A 9931-nucleotide genomic window follows, 5' to 3' on the forward strand; every position below is an offset into this window, starting at 1 on the left:
AATCCTTCACAATAAGTGGACTTCGAAAATTCTCCATTCAAATTCTAATGTTTATTTGTTACAACTGTAGTGAGTTTATGAGGCCAAAATATTAAGATAAACAGCATTCTAATTTAATTATTAAACATGAAAATAAGATTTTTCATTAGTATACTTCTAACATTTTTCATAAAATTTAAGATTTACACAAACTGATTTTGAATTTTTCGTTTTTTTAATCCTATCTCCATACACATACAAAATTCATGCCAAAAAAAGAAAAAAAAGTTTATCAGTAAACTGAATGAGCCAAAATGACTGATTAATAAATTAAAATTTGTTAAGGAAAAACTAAGAAATTACTCAAAATGAAATTTCTTTATCTTGGGCAATATATCCGAGTGGTTAAAATGCAGACGATTAAAATCTCAGCTCTAACATTTACTACTGTGTGTCATACTGGGCAAGTTTCTTTACTTCTCTGGGCTTTGGCTCCTCATAGGCAAAATGAGAATAACTGTATATACCTCAAAGAGTTAATGAGAATTAAATGAATTAACATGTACAAACACTAAACTTCAGCTATTACTGTTACTATTATGACTCTCTAAAATATAACTTTGGCCACCTCATGCGAAGAGTTGACTCACTGGAAAAGACTCTGATGCTGGGAGGGATTGGGGGCAAGAGGAGAAGGGGACGCAGAGGATGATGGCTGAATGGCATCACTGACTAGACGGATGTGAGTCTGAGTGAACTCCAGGAGTTGGTGATGGACAGGGAGGCCTGGTGTGCTGCGATTCATGGGGTCGCAAAGAGTCGGACACGACTGAGTGACTGAACTGAACTGAAAATACAACTTGCCTATAAAATACTAAAATGAGTGTCTTCCTGGGTCTCAAATATGTATATATTAAGTATAAAATCATTCAGTTTAAAAAAAAAAAACTAACAGTCCTTTGACAAAACATTCTGTTAGATGCCAACTCTATAGAGGACATCCTACTATGCAATGAGAATATGGAAATGAACAAAAGAAAGTTTCTGAATTCAAGACCTTTCTGTACAGTAGGCAAAAAAAAAAAAAAAAAGTCTATAATAAAAGGTATGACAACAGAGGTGCTATGAAACAGACAAGAATTGTCTGCAGGACACTACGGAACACTATGCTTCCCAGGTGGCACTAGCGGTAAAGAACCCGCATGCCAACACAGAAGACATGAGAGACGCAGGTTCGATCCCTAGGTGGGCAAGATCCCTTGGCGGGAACAGTAACCCGCTCCAATATTCCTGCCTGGAGAATCCCATGGACAGAGAAGTCTTGTCAGCTAGGGGCCACAGGCTTGCAGAGAGTCATACAAGACTGAAGCGACTTAGCACACATGCACAAACAGAACACTAAGGAACAGAGGCATCTAACCAGGGGGAGCAGGGGAGACACCCTAGAAAGAATTTCTGAGAAACAATCACCTAGTTTCCTCCACTTCAGGACACCACATTGCTATTTACATAATTTACACAGCTTTTAACATATTCGTAATAGCGTTTTAGAATGCAGATCAATAAAAAGACAAGATCACCTAGTACACTACTACTTAACTATGCTCATAAACAAACTTAAAAATCTTTTGGTAATAATGAAGATGACTATCTTAACAAATTATAACATAACCTTGAAAGAGTCACACTGCTTCCTCAAAAAAACATTTATTTTACCAATAAATAAAAGCTACAAACTTTCCTCCAGTAAATTATAATGAAACTGATGTCAAAGAATATTTTTCAGCTGTTAAAGACCTCTGAAGGATTTGAATTCAACCCCGCCACTTTACAGATTTAGAGGAGCCACAAAGTATAATGGGAAAGCAGTAAGTTGAAAATCAGAAAACCGCATCTTGGTCCCAACTCTCCTAGAGTGAAAGTCTGGGCAAAGTTTCCTCATCGGTAAAATAAGAAGTTTGAATTCAATAGCTTCCAGGGTCCCTTTCAGCTCTATAATTCTCATGTTATGAAACTGAAGCAGATAAGCAACTTGCCCAAACATCACCCATCTAGTTAAGGGCAAAGTAGGGACACTTGTTTTCCAATTATCAATGCACTTTCTCTTTTGCAGCATACTGCTTCTCCCACTTCATAACACCGTTCCTCTAAATTATTCTAAGATATGTGGAAATTATTAAAGAGAACGAAGGAGTTTACAAAACTAAATTACTTATTCCTATAGTTCTTCTATAGAAAATGAGCTTTAAATCTAAATGAAACAAATACATGAACTCTCAAGCTCTGTGTCACTTACTTCACTAAAACTGACCTCAGGAAAGTTAAAGGAGTTTATCCTTAAACTTCCAAGTACCTAAAATCTAACCTTTCAATACATTTCACAGAAGAGACTATGTTCCATAGTAAATTAAAATATGAATTGTTATAGATAATCGTAACTATTACATACATACTTCTCTGAATAAGATGAGAATTAAAATTCTTTTTATGTTCTGGTTATAATATGCACTTTTTTATTCAAGACAGATCAATTTAAACACTTACTTTTCCTTTAGCTATCCTTTTTTCAGACTCTCTAGCTTTTAAACCATTAGATTAAGCACATTACCTCTGAAATCACATAAACAATTAAAAATAAAAGACTATACAGAATGCTGATAGTTTCTCTTTTAAAACTGAAAATCAGCCCCCAGAAGTGCAACTCTACTAAACTATATCATAAGCAGCATCTGATTCCCTAAAATGTCTTCAAAGCTTATTATATTTTGCAGGGAATTTATCAAGATTTCAGGAAGACTGACAGTGTTGATTCCAGAAAATACAGGAAAAACTGCAGAAGCACAATAAAAACGCAAAACAGCAATAAAGTCAACAGCAGTTTCATACTACTGAAATTTGAGGATTTTCAAAAACATTCATGGATATATAAGTAGTTTAACTACATTTACAAATTTTCAAAGAATCACAGAATGTTTGCATTTTTTAATTGGATGGGACCTTAAGTCACTTAATCCAATACCACACAAAATAAGAATTTATTTATCTCCACCCCACCCCAAAAGTCCATGTACATGCACGTGCTCAGTCATGCCCAGCTCTTTGTAACCCTATACACTGTATGTAGCTCGCCAGGATCCTCTGTCCATGGGATTCTCCAGGCAAGAATACTGGAGTAGGTTGCCATTTCCTTCTCCAGGGGATCTTCAGGGATCGAACCCATGTCTCTTATGTCTTCTGCACCAGCAGTGTAGTTTGCTTTAAATTCTCATAGTTAAATATTTCAAGAGACTGGTCTTTCCATTGCTGGTCAAGTCTAGTTGTTACACGGTTCTTACAGTCTTGTCAAAAAAAAAAATACAGAATTCATTCTATGCCTTTGCAACTTTCACCTGTTAGTTTATCTTCTGTAACAGCATAATAAATACATTCTCTTCTATTTGTTTTTGAAATATCTGAAAACAGCTATACTCTTCCCCACCCTTCAACTAGTCTCTTGCTGAATCTAAATGTATGGTCCACAGATTTCTTGTGTGTCCTGAAGACACTTCTGGGATAAAATGTACTTCCACATTGCAAGTAACCTTTAAAAACAACAGCCAACTGTTGAATTTTGGTGTAATATCAAAGAATAACTTCCCAAAAGGCTAGTAAAATAGTTCTAAGTACATATCTATGTGAAATTGGGTTCTCAACACATGCCTCAAAATACATCTCAACAGACGGAAAGAAGAAAATCCAGCTACCTTCTAGTATGCCAGAAACTAAAGTGGTCTGTAAAAATATAAAACAATTCCACTAGTCTCACTGAAGTTTTTGTTTTAGCATATTTATTTATCATTTTAAAATTCGTTAACATGTAATCAAATTGTTTTTAGATAAATAAATGTTTCTGAAGTTATTTCATTACAAATATAGTAAATACCAAGACATAACCCACATAAACAAAATCTCTTTAGAGACCTGAATAATTAAGGAGTAAAGGGGGTCCTGAGACCAAAAAGGCTAAAACATAACCTATTTCTCAAGGGCAGATTCCCAGGCTTCTATCTTGAATTTCCCTTTCTCCTCTAATACATAAAAATGCCTCTGTAAGGGAGGCGCCTACCACATATCTATGCATTCACGAGCTAGAATCCTTAAACATACAACTCGGTCTTGCTGCAGCAGGTGACTTCAAAAAATTAAAGTGCCATCTGATACATAACTTTTAACATCTTCCTACAGGTATTATGCAATCATCTGGAATCAAATACTTTTAACTCTTCCGTCTAAAGATGTAGTCTGTAAATACAGAAACAGAGCAAGTTTATGACTATGATATTATCTTTTTGGCCAAACTATTTTTGCTATTTATATAAAAGTAAAAAGCAAATTATTTATATCTGGAAAAATGGAATAAAAAAGACAAGTCTTTTGTATAACCATTTATTTGACTCACAGCAGTAACTCATTCAAAAGTACTTATGTACTGATATGAAGAAAAAAAAAAAATCTATTCATCTAGCCAACACATTCCTAGGCCTCAGCAAACAAAACTGACCTTATCTGAAAATTTCTTAACTTCTCACATCCTTATTCACAGAATTATTAGAAGATAAAGTGGGATAGAGAATTTAGCCACAGGTTTAAAAGATCTACTGTGAAACCTAGAGCTACACTGCTGAGCACCTCTCAGAGAATTTTAAGACTGATAAAGGAAAAGCTTTGGAACTCCAAGGAAAGAAATTATTAATAGTTTGTGTGTGTTAGTCACTCAGTCGTGTCCGACTCTTCACGACCCCATGGACTGTAGCCCACCAGGCTCTTTGGTCCATAGAATTCTCCAGGCAAGAATACTGGAGTGGCTTGCCATTTCCTTCTCCAATTAATAGTCTACACTCTACCATACAAATTCCTGAATTCCAATAAATTCCTAAATCTTATGATTTAGGCTTATGGATAAGATACTTATGGCTTATCTTTAAAAATAGCCCATTTTCAAAGTTAAGTTTGCTTAAAAGGAGTTCATCACATATATAACTTTATATATGTACATATACGTGTGTATCTCTTTTAAGTTTAAAATTTTATATTCTCTATTACATTAAGTTGGCTCAATTTTTCAAGAAACAAAGTTTGTTCTCTCCTCGATACGTACACTCAAGTTCCATTAATAGTAATGCTTTTCACTAGCTATCAGTCACCAGCAATTAAAGCTATCAAATTTGGATTTCCCTGGTGGCTCAGTATCCTCCTGCCAATGCAGGGGACATGGTTCACTCCCTGGTCCAGGAAGATCCCACATCCTGCAAAGCAGCTAAACCCAAGCACTAACCCCATGCTCTGTAACAAGAGAAGCCACAGCAATGAGAAGCCTGTGGACCCCAACCAAGAGTAGCACCAGCTCATGGAAACCAGAAAAAAGCCCGCACAGCAATAAAGACCCCACATAGCCAAAAATAATTTTTTTTAAAAAAGCTGTTAATTTACATCAATTTATACAACAGACTAATATGTTACCTGGAAAAGATGCCAAGCACTTGTTAAAATAAAAACTGGGATCCCACTCAATAGACAATGGTAACACCTTGATTCCTAGGGCTTCATATATGCAATTAGTGTTCGCATTAGTGAAATCTGAAACAATAGCTTCAAGATGAATACATAACCCTACAGAGCATTAAAAGTTTTAATTTATTTCCTGGTTGGTCAAAAAAAAGCAATATACCACTGTCACCATACAGGTATTTGGGTGTGAAGTATAACTTACACAACAGCACGTCTTGTTATTTCATAAATTGAGACTAGGTTACATAAAAATCCAAACTGCTGGAAAAAATTTGCCTTATTTGGAAGTTCAAGCTAAATTATTCCAATCTTTCAAAATTTTAAAACATCAGGAAAAGTGCAGAATAGTACACAAGTTTTTTAATGAGTTGAAGTAACCTCTGAAGTTCACAAAATCTAGATTCTACAGACCCAAAATTACTAACACTGATTACAGATGTTAACAGATGAACAATTCAACACTAAGTCCTCATTAACAAGTACGTGCTTGGCTCACACAAAATGTCTCAATAAATATTTAAGAAATGAATAATTAAAAAAAAGGTATAGCCTTAAAAAAAGTCTTTCCCAAGACATCACTGAATACCACTCATTATACTATCACTCATTATACTATCATTCCTAACACTGCCATTTAGCATCTTAATGGAAGTATAGACAAAAGTAAAAGCATGCTAAAAGCACCAACTGCCGTTCTCAAAATAGATTTTAAGACACTCATTTACAAATTTTCAAGTGAAGAAAGAAAAATCACCAGGTGTACTAAATTCGAGTTAGTCAATAAATAAACTTTTATCTTCTAATAATCAGAACTCAGGGTTGGGGGCGAGATGGAAAGAGGAAATGTCTGTCAAAGTATTCCGAACGCTTAATGGATGCCATAAATCAAATCTTCCCGTGAATTTTCCAGAGCAAATTCATGCCAATCTTTGAGCCTATTGTCACTTTCACACATGCTCACAGGAACAAAATGACAAAGAACGCTATGCCTGAACCACTGGATTCAGGGCACAAACCACTTGACTAACAAATGTCAAGACTCTGAGTCATAAATACTGATAGCTATTTTCAAAATAAATTAATCCCACCGACTCCTACATAAATCAAAGCTCTTGGTATCTTTAAAGGATTCACTAGACTACTGGACTTCCCGACGTTTTTTCGAAAATGTGGCTACAATCTTCCTGTGTGACACAACTGGCCGTGAACAACCCATTTACCAATTGCTCATGAATACCGCTGAACGTTTTCCAGACAAAAGAACGTTAAACGCGATTCTACACACATTTATTCTTCCCCCATAAATATGTGTTCTCCTAAATTTAATTTTACGTCGTATACTTAAAGTTAAATACAGCAAGTTAAAATTTTAGTCAAAAGCACTCCGGTGTCTTACTAGCTGTGTAACTGCTACATCTGGTGGCAGCACACTTGCATGCAGGAAGCCAGAAAACTTAGAAAACAATTGTAACCGATCTGGTGAATGTTTGCAGTAACCTTTACGCAGCGATTTCCCACAAAACCCACGACCCTGTCGGAGAAGAATAGTAGCCTACTTGTAACAGAGAGGTAACACACAAATATGCAGGAGGTGATGGCGAAGCAAAGTTGCAACCATCTGGGTGGTTTTAAAAGCCTGCCCACGAATCGGTCTCTAGTTTAAACTGCTCCGGGTGGGGGTGGCGGGGCAGGCCAGGGATCAAAGTCGGCTTTGATAATTTCAGCGGCTCTCCCCAAAAGGCAGAGATCTTGCCAGTGAGGGGCATCCTTCAGGTCCCGGGCAGCAAAGCTCGCAGAGCGGGGACCGCCTCTAGGGGAGGAGTGCGCGAGGGAAGGGGAGGGGGCTCGAGGATGAATGCTTCACCGAGAGGGAAAACCCACCAGAGACCGGAGGCCGGGAGGTTAAGAGTACTGAGAGTACTAGCAAATGGAGCAGAAGGGGCTCGCGTCCGGGGTCAGGCTTCCCACCCTAGCCAGGACTGCCTCTTAGGAACCCCAAGCGAGTCTGTGCGCCGCGCCTCGCCCCGTCCCCTCCAGCGCGCACCCCTTCGTCCGTCTTCGCCACCCGCGAACCACCACCCACAACCGGAGCACTACCTCCCCTGGGCCAGGCGGCCTCGCGTCCACCTCGTCCCCCTCCCCCACCCCGGGGTCGCGGGAAGGAGACCCGGGGGCGCGCGGGCCGCGGCGCGGGGAAGGGAGGCCAGCGAGCGGGCGCGGGCGCGACGGCACTTACCTTCCCTGGGCCTCCCGGATGGCGGCGTGTGATTCAGCAGGGACCTGGCCGCCGCCGCCGAGCCCGGGGTTGGAGACGTGGAGAGCTGGGACCAAGATGGCGGCCCCTCCAAACTTCCACTGCTACTTTGGACACTCATCAAGCTACTTTCTGGGAACCCGACTCCCCCCCTGCGACGGCAGCGGCGGCAACGGCACCGGCACCCGCCTCCGTCATGGCGGGGGCCGCGCTGAGGGCGAGCAGGAGAGCGAGGGCAGGGAGGGGAGAGTCAAGGGGATGGGGGAGGAAACCAAGAAGGGGGGAGGTGGGGAGGGTAGAGGTGAGGGGAGGAGAGGGGACGGGGAGGAGGAAAAGCGGGAGAAGTAAGGGAGCCGGCGGGCGCGCCGGGGAAGAGGCGGAGGGAAGGAGCGCCGCGGCGGAGGCGTCGAGGGGGCGCCCGCTGGGGCCGGGGTCGGAGCGCGGGCGGAGCGCGGGCTGCGCCAGCCGAGAAGACTTCCGCGGGCGGAACCTGCCGGCACCTCTGCAGTGCGTCGGCCCCCGGCGTCGCCCGGGTGGCGGCGGCGGCGGGCGGTGGGTGGCGGCTGAGGCGGCGGGGTAACCTCTGCATCAGTTACGGGCGGCGGCGGCGTCACGCGCCGCCTGTGCAAACACTATCGCGAGGCTCCTGCGCCTCCGGTAGCGGCGGCGGCGGCCGCGGGACCAGGCTTGGGGGAGGGACCTGCCAGGGGTTGGGGGCGGGGGGGATTGGGGAGGGAACGAGCGCGCGAGGGAGGAGACGCGGGCGCTGGGCGCTCCGGGCGCACCCGCGGATCGCTGCTCGGCGCGGGAGCCCGGGGCCGGCGGACTGGCGTGCGCCGGGGGCGGCCTCCCGGAGCCGGCCGGAGGGAGGCGCGCCCCGCACGCGCCCCCGCCGCGCTGCACCGGCTCCCGCTCCCGCTCCGCTGCCACCTGACTCCCCCTTTCTCCCGCGGAAGCGCGCCTGCCTCCCGACCCACACCCAGCCTGGGGAGAAATGCTTCTGCTCTCTCTGGGCTGTCGTTTCTCAGGAGTTCGATGTGATCATTTCTCAAAATGGAACTGCAAAGTTGAGAGTTGCTTTTTTTTCCTCCTCTCTCTACTGTGTAAAAAAAAAAAACAAACAAACCGGTGTGCGCCTCCCCGTTCGGGAGTGGTTATCGAATAAAAGAGCTAACAAAATAAGTTGGGTGGAAATAAAACTTTACAAATGTTTTCCAACAAGAAAGACAATCTTTACTGGTGTATGCACTGTATGTGTGGTCTGGCAGTTCTTTGTTTTAAAACAGTAGGTGGAAAGTCTGAATAGAAAAATTTGATCACCGAGTTCACATTTTTAGGGTATGAAGAGGGTATGGTTTCTAGAAAGTTCCAGTGACTGCCACTGCTGAGTCGTGACTACAAAATATTGAAGCGAACTACAGCATCTGTTAAAATTTATGGTTACAGTGTAACTTTCTACACACCCACACAGGGACAGACACATCAGGGACTGGGCATCTTGTACATAAAAGAGCCTTCTAACAGGAAAAATACAACGAAGTTATTGCTCTCTTTTTTGTTCCAAATAAAGTGACTAGAATTTTTATGTACTAAAAAAAAAAAAAAAAAATTGAATAGAACACTAAAAAGATTATGATATAGAGTAACTGTACAGGCATGAGGAAATGGCATTGCCAGGGGAACAAAAATGTCACTTCTATTTTTTATTTTTATGACTCTGCGCTTCTCATAGTAATGTTTTGTTCAGATAAACTATCATATTAAAATAGAACCTTGGTTGTCAGTTATCTCCAGAAGTAATTTTAGTTTTCTTGTGCTTCAGATTCTTCAGTGAGTTTTTAGTTATGTTCTGCTTTTCATACTTGGGGTAATCTCAAATTAAACAACTTTAGTGAGGTATAATTAACATGCAATAAACTGCACATATTTAAAGTGTGCAATTTGATGTTTTCATGTGTATACAACCCTGAAACCATTTCTACAATCAAGATAGTGAATATATCCATCTGCCTCCAAGATTTCCTCTACCCCTTTCTGATTCCTCTTTCCCTACACCCCCATCCCCAGGTAACCACAGAACTGCTTTCTGTCACTTAGTTTACATTTCCCAGAACTTTAGATAAAAGGAATTGTACAATTTGAACTCTTTTG

The 9931-nt window shown here is 41.6% G+C and overlaps 1 protein-coding gene across 1 annotated transcript in view; it reads right to left on the reverse strand.

The window, feature by feature from the left end:
• TLK1 (tousled like kinase 1) overlaps nucleotides 1–8357 on the reverse strand; it is a 178844-nt gene extending 170487 nt beyond the window's left edge. Inside the window, exon 1 of the mRNA XM_005887582.2 lies at nucleotides 7763–8357. Within this exon, the coding sequence (XP_005887644.1) occupies nucleotides 7763–7901 (139 nt within the window). The 5' untranslated portion in view covers nucleotides 7902–8357. The remainder of the gene's footprint in view (nucleotides 1–7762) is intronic.
• Nucleotides 8358–9931: the final 1574 nt, after the last annotated feature.

The sequence above is a fragment of the Bos mutus genome, chromosome 2 (genome assembly GCF_027580195.1).
Source record: "Bos mutus isolate GX-2022 chromosome 2, NWIPB_WYAK_1.1, whole genome shotgun sequence".
Classification (NCBI taxonomy): Eukaryota; Metazoa; Chordata; class Mammalia; order Artiodactyla; family Bovidae; genus Bos; species Bos mutus.